Source organism: Octopus sinensis, linkage group LG5, assembly GCF_006345805.1.
Source record: "Octopus sinensis linkage group LG5, ASM634580v1, whole genome shotgun sequence".
Classification (NCBI taxonomy): domain Eukaryota; kingdom Metazoa; phylum Mollusca; class Cephalopoda; order Octopoda; family Octopodidae; genus Octopus; species Octopus sinensis.
The window spans coordinates 29,985,766-30,004,456 of record NC_043001.1 but is presented as its reverse complement, the minus strand read 5'-3'; the positions used below and the strand labels follow the sequence as shown (position 1 = coordinate 30,004,456).

Genomic DNA, 18,691 nt, shown 5'->3' with positions numbered 1-18,691 from the left:
AACCCCACATATGATGTGCAACTGAATGATATTTGTTATAATACAGTTGTGAGAAATAGATTCAATTTAAGTAGGATATAAGCCATGTCTGTACCTCCTTACTATACTTCTTTATGAGTATACAACAAGCAATCTTCTCTGCATTTGTCTGGCTTGAATCTTCAGTAATTTTTAAATTGTCAATGGAAATTCCCTGTAAATAGATAAACAGATAAATAGAAACACCAAAACAAATTTTACTTTGATTTTTGAATTAACAGCTGTAGGAGTAGAAGTGACAGCATATAAGAATGATTTTAAGATGTTATGCATGTAGCTTAAAGAAAAACCTCACCGTCTATTCCTTTCCATAATTCGCACTGTGTCTAAAGCTACCTCTTTGCTGAAGTAATGAACTAATTAACTTGTTACTTTCACCACCCACTCTGAAGATATGAGATAGAAAGTGTAAGACTACAGCAGTTAGCTTTTTTTTCTTTTAAAGCTTGATACTTTAGAGAGAGAAACCATATCTTAAAGAAACCATATCTTGAACTAAATTGTAGTTTAGTTCAAGACATGGTTAGTCAACCTGCAGAAAATAATAGGCAAAATTTCCATAAATCACATTCTGCCATCTTAAATTAAGGCTATATTAAACAATACAGTTTCTAATATACAAATGATGGGATCGCCATGACTGGAAGTTCTTTCCCCATAGTTTTATTTTTCTATGACTCATCTGGGAATATACATTAAGGTTTACTTTGTGCCAATGTGAGAAGCAAACTTCTTAATCACTCCGCCATATAAAATGAGACAACATGGTCATGTTTGGAATGCTTATGATTACAGGTCTGATTGATGAAAACTGACATAGGACTAAACGGTAACACCAATGTCTCAGTTGCTGATGATTCTTATTTCTCAGTAGAATATTTTTTGAATTCATACCTCAAAGTAGTGCAAATCTCTGGCTATTTTCATACAGACAGTCAACAATCTGTGAAAACCACTAACAAGAGGTGTGCTGAAAAAGAAAAAGAAGAAAATTCATAATTGTAACAATACATCAATACATCACATATTGAAATTACAGCATGATATCTTTGTTATACATGACTTTTCTAAGCATGTAAGTATGATTTAAAGTAAAAAAAAAAAAAAAAGAGAAAAAATTACTACAGGCTGTGTGGTAAGAGGCTTGCTTCCTAACCACATAGATCTGGGTTCAGTCCCACAGCATGGCACCTTGGGCAAGTGTCTTCTTCTATAGCCTGAGGCTAACCAAAGCCTTGCGAGTGGATTTGGTAGATGGAAACTGAAAGAAGATTGTTGTGTGTGTGTAAACACACATAAATATATGTGTGTATCTGTGAGTATGTGTTGGTGCACTTATGTCTCTGTAACTTAGCAGTTAAGCAAAAGTGACCTATAAAATAAGTAACAATCATCAAAAATAAAAAAAAGTAGTGCAGTCAATTCATTTAACTAAAAATTCTTCAATATCGCCACAGTGTAATGGCTGAAACAAGTTAAAAAAAAAAATCCAAACTATATCTCTTATTATAAAAGGCAGTCTCTTATTATAAAAGGCAGATTTTATCTGCCTCCCTTTGGGAGTTATACAAATCTACAATATAGGATTTCTTCAATTACAATTTACCTAGCATTTTTAAGAGTACAATGCATCGCGTCATGCCAGGTCCAGTTTTTAAAATTTAAACTCCAATTAAGCAAAATTTACAGAAAACTCACATTCTGGTGTGTGTGTCAAATGCTGGTGTGTGTGTCTGGTTTACACCACACGCAAACGCACACACACAGTGGGCAACGAATAAAGTGAAACTAGATGTAATATTTGTTTCTCTCTATCACGCTGATAGATACATGAGTAAAATGTATGGGAAGCTAACACATAAGTGTGAGTGAAAATGTTCTTGGAAGAGAGTAAATAGCCAGAGATAGTGATTTGAGGAAGACTTTACATTAAATAACAGTAGTGGCTTGTGTTAGTAATAAAGTAAACATACACTCATACATACATACATACATACATACATACACACACACACACACACATACATACATACACACACACATACATACATACACACATACATACATACATACATATACATACATACATATACATACATACATACACACACACACACATACACACACACACAGTATTGAAGCTTGAGAACAATCAGATACATTTGCAACACATCTGTTGAAAATATTATTGTTCACACACATACATATACATATATACATACAGACAGACAGACAGATAGACACACACACATGATCCAGCATGGCCACAACCTCAAGGCTGAAACATATAAAAGAATAACGGAATATAAATGTGTGCATGTGTGTGAGAGAGAGAGTGTGTGTGTATATGTATGTATGTATGTATGTATGTATGTATGTATGTATATATATATAATAATGCGGTTTTTTCAACAGCTTGAACTAAAAGTCAGAGGGGAATGGGATAAACTACTTATATTAACTTGCTATAAAAGCAGGTAGTTTTTTTATCTTATTCATAGTGCAAGTTTTGAAGAGTGCATTTCGATTTTAACAGCTATTTTTTTCAAAGCTATATTGGAACAGCCTAGAAGACGAGCCTCATCCTGAAAGATCTGTAGAACTCGACAAGGACATCCTGAAAACCCTGGTGGAACAAAATCTCATCGTAACTGTTGAGGAACTAGCAGAGAAGCTTGGATTTGGTCATTCAACCATTCATTGAGACCTGTGTGCTATCGGAAAAGTCAGCAAATTGGGTCAATGGGTTCCTCACGAACTTTCCGAGTCTAATTGCATGCAGAGAGTGAATGTATGCTTTTCTTTGCTGTCACATCTCACCACTACTGCGCTATGTATATCTATATATATAAAACTGTAGTTGTGTGAGTGTCTGTCCCCTTCGATTTAGATTCCTAACTACTCCCACATTTTGCGGTGCAGTTTAACCAAATTCGGGTAGCTTATAGTCGTGATTCAAACCCGAGCAACGCCGGGCGATACTGCTAGTCTGTTATAAAATCTCAAACAGAAATATATATAATTTTTTACTGACCTTGTGGAAATTTTAACCAGAAAGTTACAATATCTGAACAACCATTTTCTGAACATTTTTTTCTCATTTTTGTTCAGAAATTCACTAGAAAAGAAACGAAAAAATATAAAAACATAAACCAAGAGACACGTTTAGGAATTGTATTGAAATGTATTTCAGTAACATGTGGGAAGTAATAAATGAAAAATGCAAGGTTATAAGAAGAAAAGAGTCTTAATTTTGTTTTCATTTTATAGTTCAAGGCGGTGATGCCTGAGCCCCCTTGACTGGCTTCTGTGCTGGTGGCACGTGACCTGCTGTGCTTGAGGAGACCTATTGAGTCAAGTACATAACATCAACATCAAAATAAATATCAAATGGAAATTGTAGTTGTGATACATGTGCTGGTGGCACGTAAAAAGCACCATCCGAATGTGGTCAATGCCAGCTCCGCCTTGACTGGCTTCTGTGCTGGTGACACGTAAAGAGCACCAACCGATCGTGGCCGCTGCCAGCCTACCCTGGCACCAGTGTTGGTGACACGTAAAAAGCACCCACTACACTACTCATGGTGTGGTTGGCGTTAAGAAGGGCATCCAGCTGTAGAAACACTGTCAGATCAGACTGGAGCCTGGTGCAGCCTCCTGGCTTCCCAGACCCTGGTCGAACCGTCCAACCCGTGCTAGCATGGAAAACGGACGTTAAACAATGATGATGATGATGATGAGTCCTAAGCAAATAACAGGCTGAGGTGTTTCAGTGTCAAACAGAATGCCATGTTTTTAGTCCAGACTTGCTGCACCTTAAAATTTACTACTGTGCAAATGTAGTGGTTAATCTACAATCAGTCCTGATCAACCAAACTTATGATCGTCGTCGTCGGCGGCCGTCGTCGTTGTAGTCATCATCTCTATAATTTCATTATCTAATGTGTCCTTTCGTTTTTGAAAATGAGAGGGTGTGATATGTGCATGATTTGCTATTTCTAGAAGATTGAGCAACCATGTAGATGTTGCTGATATGCATGAGTGATTGTTGGTCTTCCATACACAGCCTTGCCTGGACTTGTGCCTTGGTGGGGAACTTTCTAAGTGCAATTTCATGGTCATTTGTGACTAACAATGGCAGCAGTTGACTCTCTTCCCTGTGTGTGTGAGTCCCCGTGTGCATGCGTGTGTTTTCTTAAGAATTTACTTTGTGAATAAATGCCTGAATTGATGTTACTAATATTATCATTTTTCGTATAATAAACTTCACCTTCACAGATGAAACATGAAGGTTTATTTTCACTTTCATCATCTAAAAATGCAGTCAATAATCCCCCCAAAATACAATTTTATTCAAGATTGAATCTCAGTTTGAAGACATTAAATAGAGCAGTTTTTCTGATCCTTCTGGCTTCTGTGCCAGTGGCACATAAAAAGCACCATTCAAGCGTGATCGTTACCAGCATCGCGTTACTGGTACTTATGCCGGTGGCACATAAAAAAACATTCGAGCGAGGTCATTGTTAGTGCTACTGGACTGACTCCTGTGCAGGTGGCATGTGAAAATCGCCATTTGAGCATGGCCGTTGCCAGTACTGCCTGACTGGCCCTCGTGCCAGTGGCATGTAAAAGCACCCACTACACTCTCGGAGTGGTTGGCGTTGGGAAGGGTATCCAGCTGTAGAAACTCTGCTAGATCAGATTGGAGCCTGGTGTAGCCATCTGGTTCGCCAGTCCTCAGTCAAATCGTCCAACCCATGCTAGCATGGAAAGCAGACGTTAAACGATGATGATGATGATATCTCTATATATATAAACGGCAAAATGTCTGTGTGCGTGTCCTTTATACAAATCCACAATTTTTCAGTTAGAGGGCTCGCACTTTCTATGGTCATTCAAAACCGTCCAACGGTGGTCATGCACATCTTTACATTTCCCCAGTTACCCCACAAAGCCATTAAAAAATCAATAGAAGTTACTTTTTTGTGAATTTTCTATCCAAAACCCAACCAAAATGCCCGAAACTTGATATGCCAATTGAATGCCAGCTAGCTGTATGTGATTGGTTGGAGATTTGGACAGTACTCACGTGTATATGCGCACGCACACAGCTGTATATGCATGCACTAGCACTATGACCCGGCGTTGTCAGGTCATAGTGCTAGTATATATTATATATGTGTGTATCTGTGTGAATGTTTTCATGTTTGTCCCTGACAACAGTGTGGGTTTGTTTATGTTCCCCATAACATAGCGGTTTGATAAAAAGAGACCATCAGGAAAAGTAACAGGGTTAAAAATAAGCACTAGGGCTGATTTATTTGACTAAATCCTTCAAGTCGGTGCCCCAGCATGACTGCAGTCCAAAGACTGAAACAAATAAAAGAGATAAAAAATAGATAAATTAATACATAAATCAAATCAATAACCCCCCCCCCCCCCAATGTCTACTGTTAGCACTGAACAAAAATACTTTTAAATTACCAGCAGAAATTAACGATATTGTAAAACACTTGGTGGTCCTGGACACAATTTAGCTTGATGTTATGCACTGGATCAGCTGATACAATAGGTGAGTCCATGGGAGAGATGGTGCTGGCTGACGGTTGAATAACCTAAAAGAAAATAGAGCATTGTTTCAAAAGTGCAATGTATTTGAATTTATTGCGGTACATCAGTGTGATTTCAAGACATATTATCTTCAGCTTTGATAGTATATTGGTACAAAAGAGCTGTTACTTAGAAATTATTTAAAAAAACACAAATTTTTGCAACAGATTTCGTGTATAACTACGCAAAGCATACAACTCTGCTTCATTAGTTTTCCAAAACAGGAAAGAATTGTTTTATCCATGAAATGGTTGAAAGGTAGCAATAAAAACAGCAACTAAATTTAAAGTGTCTCAGCTGATGAAAACTAAAGGTTCATATAGCTGACTTAAAAAGCACTATGTTAGTGAGCTTCATGAATGGTGTCCATGGGCTGGGAGGTGGCATCAAACTGAGAAATTGATTAAATCTATGACAGAAGAACTGATACAATCCGTCTAAATGGATTCCACACAATCTCCATCAACCAAATTTCACTCTCAAGTCTTTGGTTGACATGAGGATATGGTAGAAGACATCTGGCAAGTTTCACACCTGATATCATGCCATTGCTAAGTAAGCTTAAACCATACAGTCGTCGTTGTCACCACCGCCGCCGTTGTCATCGTCATCATCACCATCATCATTTAACCCTTTAGCATTTAAACTGGCCATATCCGGTCAAAGGTATTCTGCCTGTTTATGTTCAAACTGGCCAGATCTGGTCTCTCACACCAACCCTACAATATCGTTTTAAAAATTAATAGCTACCTCATCAAAATCTCATAACTACAAGATAATGTATGATTAGTTCAAAACAATGTGGATGAATAAGCATTAATTTTGGTAGAATAATGCAAACACTAAAGGGTTGATGTCTGTGCTTCATACTGGTTTGGGTTTGAAGGTTCAACAGGATCCAATTAGCCTGACGACTGTATTTGGTTTCTATGGCTGAATACCCTTCCTAATGCCAGCAGTTTTACAGAGGGTACCAAGTAGCAGCACAAGTTGGGTCACTAAGTAATATGTAAGACAAAACCCCTTCACAGAGCGGGAATGCAGTATTGAGGGACAGTCAGGAGGAGGGCCAGGAACAGATGTTTTGCTGTAGAGGAGATACATGGGTACCCCAGCAAGAACCATCATATTCATTTTTAAACATGATACAAAGAAAGTACTCAACTAATCGAAGATCTACTTCAAAAAAGCAAAGTAAATAAGGAGAGAAATAAAAGATGAAGCTTACCACATCTTGTGAGATACTTGTGTTAATAGTCAAGTCAAGTGACTCAATGATATGAATAACAGAAGTAAGTATTTCATCATAAAGTAACTGTGTAAGTTTTTCACGATCACTGAAGCTATAGCCAACGGTGGAGAGTTCCTAATAAGAAACAAAATTAAACATTACAAAGAAATTGCTACCTACTTTAACCCTTTCATTACCAACCCGGCTGAAACCAGCTCTGGCTCTGAGTATAAATGTCTTGCTTTCATAAGTTTTGTATTAAAATCTTCCACCAAACCTTAATCACAATTTATGTTCCTAACACTAGCTGAATGATAAAGTTATTTTACTAAATCCTTTGTTATATTTAAAGTAATTGAAAGAAACACAGAGCATCACAAAATTAATACGGTAATGAAAGGGTTAATGAATTCATGATCATCATCATTTAAATGTCAACTTTTCCATTCTTGAATGAGTCAGATAGAGTTTACTGAGACAGATTTTCTATAGCTTCATGTCCTTCTTGTCACCAACTCTTTCATCTGTTTCCAAGTAAACTAATATTTCCTTATGGTCAGAAATGTTCTCACAGAATATTGGAAATGAATGACATTACTTGTATGACAGTGAAAATCATTTTACAACTATTATACAATGCAAAGACAAAAGGACAGACACGCACACACATACTCACAAAACAGGCTTCTTTCAGTTCCTGTCGATCAAATCCACTCACAAGGCTTTGGCTGGCCTAGGGCTATAGTAGAAGACACTCACCCAGGGTGCCAAACTTTGAGTCTAAAGTCAGGACTATGTGGCTGGGAAGGAAAATGTTTTAGTATACAGTCACGCTTGCATCTGCCGTACTCTTGCTTTCGTGTTCCTACCTTTTTACCTATTTTTATTAATTCTACAGAACCCCTATCTTGCCCAGTATATTAATCATCTGGAAACCGTTCAGTGATGTGCAACCAAGAGAATACCCTCCATCAAGCATGTGCCAGATTCTGAACGCCTTACTTCCCTGGGCATGGATACATTGAAACTCCGACGTCTGGCAGCTGACTTGGCAGACACCCATAAAATTATTAACCATCTTACTAACAATAACTCTGAGCACCTTTTCAAACTCCACCTGTCTAACACCCGTGGACATGTTTACAAAGTCAGAAAACAGCACAGCTCCCATGACTTTCGGAAACATCTTTTCACGCTAAGAGTTGCTGAAGCATGGAACAGACTGCCGGTATCAGTTGTTAGTTGTCGAAGCACTGCATCCTTCAAAACTTCCATGCTTCCTGAGATTCACCAACACTACACCTGATTTCCTCCCCTCCATACACACACAAGCATGTATCTGACTCATACACTGTTCACTTTCCAGACATTTGTACATTACTGCATATGCTTTATACTCACTTTTGACAAGTTGTGGTGCACCTGAGCACTGTATACAATAATTTCATTATTATTTTTCATAAGTGCATCTAAGCACAGACACAAAAAAATTTTTGTCTAAGTATTATATTCCTTTCAACTTCTACATCCTTTTCTCTCTCTTAACAGTTACAACATCGAAGGCTCATTATGTCATTTTCTCTAAACTAGAATGTATAATTTTCACATTCATATTTGAATATTTTGCGTTTCAATTTTTCTCCATTGTTTACTCATTCTCAAAGTTGATGGACATATAGCAGTATGCAAAACCAAATCAGAAAATCTCTAGTAAGACTTTTTTTTCACTGATGTACCTGAAGAGACCCAGAATGAGTCGAAACATGTGTCGTACCTAATAAATATTTTACTTATACCATCTATATATATATATTGTTTGACTTGTTTCAGTCATTTGACTGCAACCATGCTGGAGCACTGCCTTTAGTCGAGCAAATCGACTCCAGGACTTATTCTTTGTAAGCCTAGTACTTATTCTATCAGTCTCTTTGGCCAAACTGCTAAGTTACAGGGATGTAAACACACCAGGTTGTCAAGCAATGTTGGCAAGGACAAACACACAAACACATAGATATATTTATATATATATATACAACAGGCTTCTTTCAGTTTCTATCTACTAAATCCATTTACAAAGCTTTGGTTGGCACGAGGCTATAGTAGAAGACACTTGCCCAAGGTACTATGCAGTGGGACTGAACCTTGGACCATGTGGTTGTAAGCAAGCTATATATACATATATAAATATATATGTGTGTGTGAATATATATATATATATTATATATATATATATAAACTGTCTCATGAATAGGAACATGAAACTCTGAGTAATAGTTTTTGTGATATCTTTGCTGCTATTTTAATAAAGTACATGTATGTGTGTGTGTGTATGTATGTATGTATATATGTCTATATCTATGTGTGTATGTCTTTGTGTCTGTATCTGTACCCCTGGCACTGCTTGACAACTGGTGTTGGTGTGTTTATGTCCCTGTAACCTAGTGGTTTGGTAAAAGAGACAGACAGAATAAGTACTAGGCTTCAGAAAATAAGTCCTAGGGTCAATATGTTCAACTAAAACCCTTCAAGGCATAATCCCAGCATGGCCACAGTCAGATGACTGAAACAAGTAAAAGATAAAAGATGCTTTCATATGGCCTATTTGTCACATGTCCAGAGCAAGGTTATTTTCATCAATATCATTTTAATATCTCCTTTTCTTATGCTGAGATCAGTTGGATGACACACGCAGATTTTACAGCAGGATGCCCTTCCTGTTGCCAACCTTTACTTGTTTATTAGCACAGTTCTTTATTCCACTGGTCTTTGCACGCTGAACCTCTAAGCCAATGTTTCTCAACTGGTGTTTTCTGGAACCCTAGGGGTTCCGTGAAAAAGAGTGAAATAAGCTAATACTAATTTCATGATCGTAATGTTACTATACATGCACGACATATTTTGGTTATTGTAATATTGTAATACAGACATCACCCTATTGAACCTATTATGTTACAAAAAAAAATATTACAACTACTGGGGATATATTTAGTGATGTCTGTAATTTATGGACACCCTATAATATATATATATATATATATATATATATATATATATATATATATATATATATATATATATATATATTTATATATATTATATATATATGTGCACAACGACCTCGAACCCACAAGTGTAAACAAGAGAGACAGAGAAAGGCAAAAACAAGGAAAATGCTACTTATATTTGAACATTATACAAATATTCTTTTATAAAAACTTTTCTTTTAATTTTTCTAAATTTAATTATTTAATCGTTACCGTTGAAAAGGTCTCAAAATGACTGAAACCCGTACTGAAATGTTCTTTATAAAATTATTTTAGCATTTTCTATCTTGACTTGTTTTTTCATATATATATATATATATATATATATATATATATATATATACATACGAGAAAAACGCCCCCCGTCCAATGGATGGTGCTGAGTTGTCAAACATTTAAACCAAATTTTCTCAAAACAACTTGTCTGACCGTCCCATAGGCCTCCCCTTTGAGAAACACTGATTTAACCTAAATTTGAGACACCAGCAAAAGATGGATTTTGACTGATGTACTTGTGCGTACAAATACATGTTCCCACGGCTTTATCAATTGCATTCTCACCTGGAATCAATTTTTGTAATTTTTTCAAGACTTATATATGTCCTGATACCGTCGGTATCTACATATCAAATTTGAGCGCAATTGGATGGAGGATGCCCGAGATCCTAGAAGACACACGCACAGACAGACAGAACGGATTTTATATAATAGATATACCAGGTACGTGCAGGCACACAACTGAGTTGAAGGCAGATTTACCTTTGCCTTTAGAGCATGTAAAGAAAATGTTGTTGTAGGAATGTACGCAGCATGTGTACTACAGCAATACTATGCAAAGCTTAAATACTGAAGTTGAAAAGCAGGGGTGAATTATGCTTACTTAATCTAAAATATTTTGCATTTTATGCATAGTAATCAAAGTAACCTTCATCATTTTATTGAATTAGGTGCATATTTTGCCATTAAAAGATGTTGTTATTGATCTATTTTATTCAAGGTAGGCACTGTCTACTTTGCCTACCTGGGTGGCTCGTCCCTGAGATATATATATATATATATATATATAGGGAGAGTTTACAAATAAAAACAAGAGACGAAGACAGGTGGTGTACAAAACAAACAGATGTATTAGTATAATGCTCAGGAATAGAAAAAGTCTTTTACGTTTCAAGCCTACGCTCTTCTACAGAAAGGGACACAGAAAAAACAAGGAGAGAAAAAAATGTGTGTAGTGGCTAACGCTCTAACATGGCGACTATATATGATATTTACTATGTGAACTACAATGAAAAAAATATGAGCAAGATATGGTATATAATTTTTTTTGTGCAAGGATTCCTTGAGACATATATTTTAAGGGTTACATAAGGGTAAAAAGGTTGAGAAACACCGCTCTAAGCTGTTGAAGATATTATTCACAGGGGCATAAACAAACATTGCCGCTGTCCAAGTGATGTCAATGCAAAGACAAATAGATAAACACCTGCACACGATAATCTTTTTTACTTTCTTCTATTTTTTCTTACTTGTTTCAGTCATTAGACCTCGACCATACTGGAGCACTAAAATTTGAGGAGGAATTTTAGTTAAACTAATTGACTCCAGTACTTATTCTATTGGTCTCTGTTGCTGATCCACTAAGTCATAGAGATGAAAACATAAAAACACCTGTAGTCAAGCAATGGCAGAGGACAAACACAGGCACAAAGACACACACACACACACACACGACAGGCTTCTTTCAGTTTCTGTCTACCAAATCCATTCACAAGGCTTTGGTTAGTTCAAACCTATAGTAGAAGACACTTGCCCAAGGTGTGACACAGAAGGAGTGAACCTGGAACTATGTGGTTGGGAAGCAAACTTCTTACAACACACCCATGCCTGCACCTATGGCTTCAGTACAGTTTTCATATATCAAATTCAGTGGACGGAAAATGTCATTTGAAAGGATGATTAGCAATAGAATTCATTATCCTTTAATGGACAACACAACTTCTAAAAACATCAAAGAGAAAATGTAGACATACTCTCTTTTACTCTTTTACTTGTTTCAGTCATTTGACTGCGGCCATGCTGGAGCACCACCTTTAGTCGAGCAACTCGACCCCGGGACTTATTCTTTTTGTAAGCCCAGTACTTATTCTATCGGTCTCTTTTTGCCGAACTGCTAAGTGACAGGGACGTAAACACACCAGCATCGGTTGTCAAGCAATGCTAGGGGAACAAACACAAACACACACATACATATATATATATACATATATACGACAGGCTTCTTTCAGTTTCCGTCTACCAAATCCACTCACAAGGCATTGGTCGGTCCGGGGTTATAGCAGAAGACACTTGCCCAAGATGCCCGCAGTGGGACTGAACCCGGAACCATGTGGTTGGTTAGCAAGCTACTTACCACACAGCCACTCCTTTTTTTAATTTACCTACGGTATAATTAAGTCACTATAGAAAAATACTACTACTAATAAGAAAGGAACAGTGGCAGTTTCTGAAATGGTAAAATACTGAAATAGATGTTTTTACTGTGTCTGATTTAACAGTTCCTTATTCTGAAATTTATTTCCTGTCAGGGTTAGCTTTGCCTTTTCATTCTATGGTGTCAATATGTTGATGACATAAACACTACGGGTTGATTCAATACTCACCCCGCCACCACTTCATCCACAAAAACATTGTTCTTGAGTTCCACTCCAATAAGCATTAAAAGGAAGTGATTTAAAAAATATCAAAAGGAATTATTCAAAGGAAGTATCGTTGTATCTCACCTTCAGAGAAGAACTTTTGAGTAGATTTGACCAAAGAGATATATAATCCTTGTATGATACTTCTTTTTTAACACTCCACACACGGAAAGTACCAGTTCCTGGAGGCTGTTCCATTTCTTTCAAAGGAGTGGCAAGATGACTCATTCTTAGAAGACCTTGATACACTAATAAAATAAGGAAAAAGTGGAAAAAATATAAATTAATTACTTCAAGAAAAGGTTTGTGGCTGATGTATGAAAAAATAATAATACAAAATTGACTTTGATATGTCTTTCACAATGTTTGTTCCTTCTCGAGCCATGCCTGGCTCATAAGGGCTGGTTTCCCTGTTTCTTGGCGTATAGGTTCCCCACCTGGACGGGACGCCGGTCTGTCGCAGATGAGTTGCAAGATGCAGGAGGAAAGAGTGAGAGAAAGTTGTGGCGAAAGAGTCAGCAGAAGTTTGCCATTACCTTCTGCTGGAGCCACGAGGAGCTTAGGTGTTTTCGCTCATAAACACACACATCGCCCAGGGTGAGATTTGAACCCATGATCCCTCGACTGTGAGTCCGCTGCTCTTCGTAGGTGCCAGCACCATGTAAAAGCACCCATGCTGGTGCCAAGTAAAACCACCTCTGTTGGTACCAGGTAAAAGCAATGGTGTGGGTGTCACACAAAAGTGCTCATGCTGGTGCCTTGTAAAAGTGCCTGTTCTAATGGCACATAAAAGCACTGGTGCCGCTACTGCCAGTGCCATGCAAAAAGCATCCAGTACACATTGTGGGGTGGTTAGGGTTAGGTTTCCAGCAGTAGAAACCATGCTAACACAGACAATGAAACCTGGTGTGGTTCCTGGCCAGCTCCTGTCAAACCTATTTCTTTACTACCCACAAGGGGCTAAACACAGAGAGGACAAACAAGGACAGACAAACGGATTAAGTCGATTATATCGACCCCAGTGTGTAACTGGTACTTAATTTATCGACCCTGAAAGGATGAAAGGCAAAGTCGACCTCGGCGGAATTTGAACTCAGAATGTAATGGCAGATGAAATACCGCTAAGCATTTCGCCCGTCGTGCTAAAGTTTCTGCCAGCTCGCTGCCTGTCAAACCATCCATCCTATGCCAGCACCGAAAACAGACATTAAATAAGGATGATGATGATAGGTGGATCTCCATTATTTGAAAATATGGATTCAGTAATTTGATCAACCAAATTACTTGCTCCTGAGTTAACGTGTGTAGTTCTCAGGTAGATTCAATGTGATACAAAGTATGATAAAGCTGAACCATTAAATTACAGGTACAATCCATCCAACAGTTAACTTTTGTCTATCTGATTTCCCTCACAAAGTATGGGTCAACCTGAGACTATAGAAAATGGCATTTGCCCAAGATGTCACACAATGGGTTTCATCATCATCATCATCGTTTAACGTCTGCTTTCCATGCTAGCATGGGTTGGATGATTTGACTGAGGGCTGGCGAACCAGATGGCTGCACCAGGCTCCAATCTTGATCTGGCATAGTTTCTGCAGCTGGCAATGACCTTGCTCGAATCTTTTACACATGTCACCGGCACAGGTGCTAGTAAGGCGATGCTGGTAACGATTACGTTTGAATGGTGTCTTTTACGTACCACCGGCACGGAGGCCAGATAGCTGCTCTGGCAACGATCATGCTCGGATGGTGCTCTTAATACCCTAGTAGCAGAGGCTCGGGTGCCAGTATGGTGACGCTGGTAATGATCACACTCGAATGTTGCCTGTAGCTATGAAGGGAATATCTTAACCATTTGGCCATACTGCACCTACAGAGATAAATAAAATAGGCAACTTTCTCTGGACTTTTTTCTTCTTTAGATACTTTATCTAATTGATCACATGTATTTAGCAGATTTTGTGAAATAAATGTGAAGTAAAGTTAGATATGTAAAGGATTGGATTTGTAATAGTGTTTGCTGTGAGAATCTGCTTGTGAGAGTTCTAATGTATGTGAAGAATTACTTTTCAAAATCAAATTCGATGGCTGGCATCTGTGCTAGCAGGGTGCAAAGAGCACCGTATGAGTGTGATCGTTGACAGAGCGGCTAACTGGCTTCTGTGCCAGTGGCACATAAAAGGCACCATTCGAGCGTGATTGTTACCAGCGTCGCATTACTGGCACTTGTGCCCATGCTAGTAGGGTGCCAAGAGCACCATCTGAGTGTGATCGTTGCCAGAGCGGCTAACTGGCTTCTGTGCCGGTGGCACGTAAAAGGCACCATTTGAGCGTGATCATTACTGGCACCTGTGCCAGTGGGATGTGCAAAAAGATTTGAGCGAGGTCGTTGCCAGTACCGCCTGACCGGCCCTGTGCCGGTAGCATGTTAAATGCACCCACTACACTCTCGGAGTGGTTGGCGTTAGGAAGGGCATCCAGCTGTAGAAACTCTGCCAGATCAAGATTGGAGCCTGGTGCAGCCATCTGGTTCACCAGCACTCAGTCAAAATCGTCCAACCCATGATAGCATGGAAAGTGGACGTTAAATGATGATGATGATGATGAGTCCTAAGTTAACATAGGCTTCTAATGCAGATGGATAACATAAGATGATTGCAATAAGTTGAAGATGGAAATTAACTACAAGACTTGGAAACAGGCAGATTTTTTTTGAGAACATTGAGTCTCACTGGTAAAACAGGGATAAGGTATATAGATATATGCAGTAATACAGACCTATATAACCTATGCCTGGATGTTAAACTGAAAAAGCTGACAAGCTAATGAAGGAGCCTTTACATGGTCACTTGATTTGCTAGAAATAACAGACAAGACTCCTGGTCACATTACTATCTTTGGAAAGGGAGGAAATATTGTATACTGTGATCATAGATGAATTATGTCCAAAAAAGCAAAACAAGTGATGCCTGAGAAGCCTTTGATGATGGGTCAATTCGAGTAGAGCAATAGCAGCAATGACCAAATATAATAATGATGATGATGATGATGACAACAAAGATGATAATTAAAAGTAACAAAAAGTAATTCAAATTCAAAAAAAGTTTGAAAAATTCATCATTTTGGAAAACACTTGACATTTCATGCTAAATTTATACAGAAATAATTGGTGAGTGGTTAAGATATTAGTGAACTGGCTCAGTTACCATCTGGCATGTAATTCAGTAAGGCATATTACACAGATTGTCTTGATTACCCTATCTCTCTATATATAAAGCTGAAGTTGTCTGTGTATGGCAGGTTTGGTAGCCTTCAACTAACACTATCTCCTCTGAGACCCTGCAACGCAAGTTGACCAAAATTGAGAGTATGATAGAAGGCTTGCTCTTCATTCTGTAGAAGAAAAAATTCAAATCGGACCATGTTAACACCAAAAACTATTTACATCAAAAAGGTGCTTTTTTTCTATGAAAATCCCTATTTTTTATGATTTTTCGACTGCTGTGTCGCCATTTTTCAGTGTATTTCAACCAGAAAAATGTTCGCTTAAAGAGAATAACAAGCTACATAATGTAAAATATTTACTTTTCAAAAATTCCAATTTTAAATGGTTGAAACAAACCCGAGCAGTGCTGGGCGATACTGCTAGTTTAAGAATATAAGTCAAAAATTCTTTTTCTTAAAATTCTCATTTCAATAATATATTGAGATGTTCACAATGAGTCTCTATGTGATCACTCAACCTACTAGAAATAACAGCCAAATCTCTCAAATCACACCCTACTGCTTTCAATAAAGAAAGAACGCATTGTAGCCCAAGGTATGCTTCTAAAAAAAGACAGGGTGGCCATGGCTGAAATGCCTTTGGTTATAGGTTTGCTTGATCAGTATAAACCTGTGGCAAAACTACATTTGTTGTATCTAATCATTAGGTAAAAAGAAATACAGAAAAACAACATACCTGTTTCTCTCAGAATTTCACGAAGATGAGTCTCCTTTGGCAAGAGAGCTAGCAACACTTTCAAAATTGCTTTCACACATTTGAAATGGTACTTGAAATACACCTGTGGGAAGTTCTCTATCATGGCAACCAACAAATACTCAATAATTTTCAGAGATTCATCTGATATCTGCAATGTTAGAACCTGACACTGAGTAACTTATATAATAAGATGCTTCATTTAAAACACACACACGCACACACTGGATTAATATATTCAACTAAAATCTGGAAAGAAAAGCTCCAGTATGGCTACTATCCAATGATTCAAACCAGCAAATGAATGCTTACAAGGGTGCAGGACCCAACCTAAGTATATCATTAATGTTTATTAATAGTATATTATTAATGTTTTTTAAGGCGGTGAGCTGGCAGAATCGTTAGCACGCTGGGCGAAATGCTTAGCGGTATTTCGTCTGCCACTACGTTCTGAGTTCAAATTCCGCCGAGGTCGACTTTGCCTTTCATCCTTTCAAGGTCGATAAATTAAGTACCAGTTATGCACTGGGGTCGATGTAATCAACTTAATCCGTTTGTCTTCCCTGTTGGTCCCTTCTGTGTTTAGCCCCTTGTGGGTAGTAAAGAAATATATATTATTAATGTTTATAAGTGGGACCAATGGAAATTCCACAGAACAAAAAAGATTAAGAGAAGCTATTTAAGAAAGAAAGAATCATTGGTATTTCTCTTTTTCTCTTCACCTTTCACTTTTCCTAACCACATGAGTGATGACAGCACAATGCATCAACTGGCTATCTGCTCTCTCTCACATTCCTTCTTCTTCCTTCTGACTCCATCTCCTCCTCCTAGCAGTGTAAAATGTGAAACGTACAACCAAGAGAATACCCTTCATCAGGCATTTGCCATATTCTGAATGCCTTACTTCCTTGGGCATAGATACATTGAAACTCCGATGTCTGGCAGCTGACTTGGCAGACACCCATAAAATTATTAACCATCTTACTAAAATAATTTTTAGCACCTTTTCAAACTCCACTTGTCAAACACCTGTGGATATGTTTACAAAGTCAGAAAACAGCACAGCTCCCATGACTTTCGGAAACATTTTTTCACGCTAAGAATTGCTGAAGTATGGAACAAACTGCCGGCATCAGTTGTTAGTTGTTGGAGTACTGCATCCTTCAAAACTTCCATGCTTCCTGAGATTTGTCAACATTACACCTGATTTTCTCCCCTCCATACACACGCAAGCATATATCTGACTCATACACTGTTCACTTTCCAGACATTTGTACATTACTGCATAAGCTTTATACGCACTTCTGACAAGTTGTGGTGCACCTGAGCACTGTATACAATAATTTCATTATTATTATTATAAACAAACAGATAGAACAATAGTATTATAGATTTAGTTCAATATAGAAAAAAAAATCTTTTCACTTTAACACACCACCAGTGCCACCACCATAATCATCACTATAGTTTTCAATAACAAAGTTCATTTCATTTCATTTCAGCTGTTTGTTTATATATGCCTTTTCTTGCTGTCAATATATCTCTACTCTGACAATACAAATGCTCTCTGACCCTCTCTCTCTCTCTCTCTCTCTCACTCTTAATGTAATTACCTCCCATGGCCATCTCTCTATCTGCTTTTCTTTAATCTCACCACCAGAACATCACCCTCTGCTAAATACTGAATCCTAAACATATCTCTTTCTCTTTTCCTTTCCCTCGTTTCCATATCGTTAACATCCCTCTACTTCTTTTTCCCTTGCTCTTCACCTCTCCCTTCAACTAACCACGTGATGCATTTGACCTTATTATACATCTTTCTCTACTTCCCACTTCTTTCCTCTTTACTCACACTCCACCTCTCTCACTTTTACTCCACCTCTCTAACTAAAGTATAACATGTGAATGAACAAGCAAATTATTATATAGATTTTACTAATAATTCTAAGAAAGTTAAAAGAAAAGGGTAAATGTGTATGGAATAAGATTGAACTCAAGACATTGCAGTTAAAATCTAGAGATAGCACATCACCTAGTGTGGTGTTTTAATGTCTGTCATCATCATTCTTGAATCAGAAAAAAATCAGAA

At 37.7% G+C, this 18,691-nt stretch overlaps 1 protein-coding gene across 2 annotated transcripts in view; it reads right to left on the bottom strand.

Annotated features, from left to right (window-relative positions):
* The window catches only part of LOC115211686 (DNA-dependent protein kinase catalytic subunit), a 266,170-nt gene that overhangs the window by 191,767 nt on the left and 55,712 nt on the right, over nt 1-18,691 (bottom strand). For both annotated transcript variants that reach the window (XM_029780332.2, XM_036503287.1), the window contains exons 14-20: nt 16,585-16,753; nt 12,705-12,868; nt 6,878-7,015; nt 5,524-5,654; nt 3,074-3,157; nt 934-1,009; nt 95-193 (exon numbers count right to left, since the gene is read on the bottom strand). In XM_029780332.2, the coding sequence (XP_029636192.2) occupies nt 95-193; nt 934-1,009; nt 3,074-3,157; nt 5,524-5,654; nt 6,878-7,015; nt 12,705-12,868; nt 16,585-16,753 (861 nt within the window). The remainder of the gene's footprint in view (nt 1-94; nt 194-933; nt 1,010-3,073; nt 3,158-5,523; nt 5,655-6,877; nt 7,016-12,704; nt 12,869-16,584; nt 16,754-18,691) is intronic.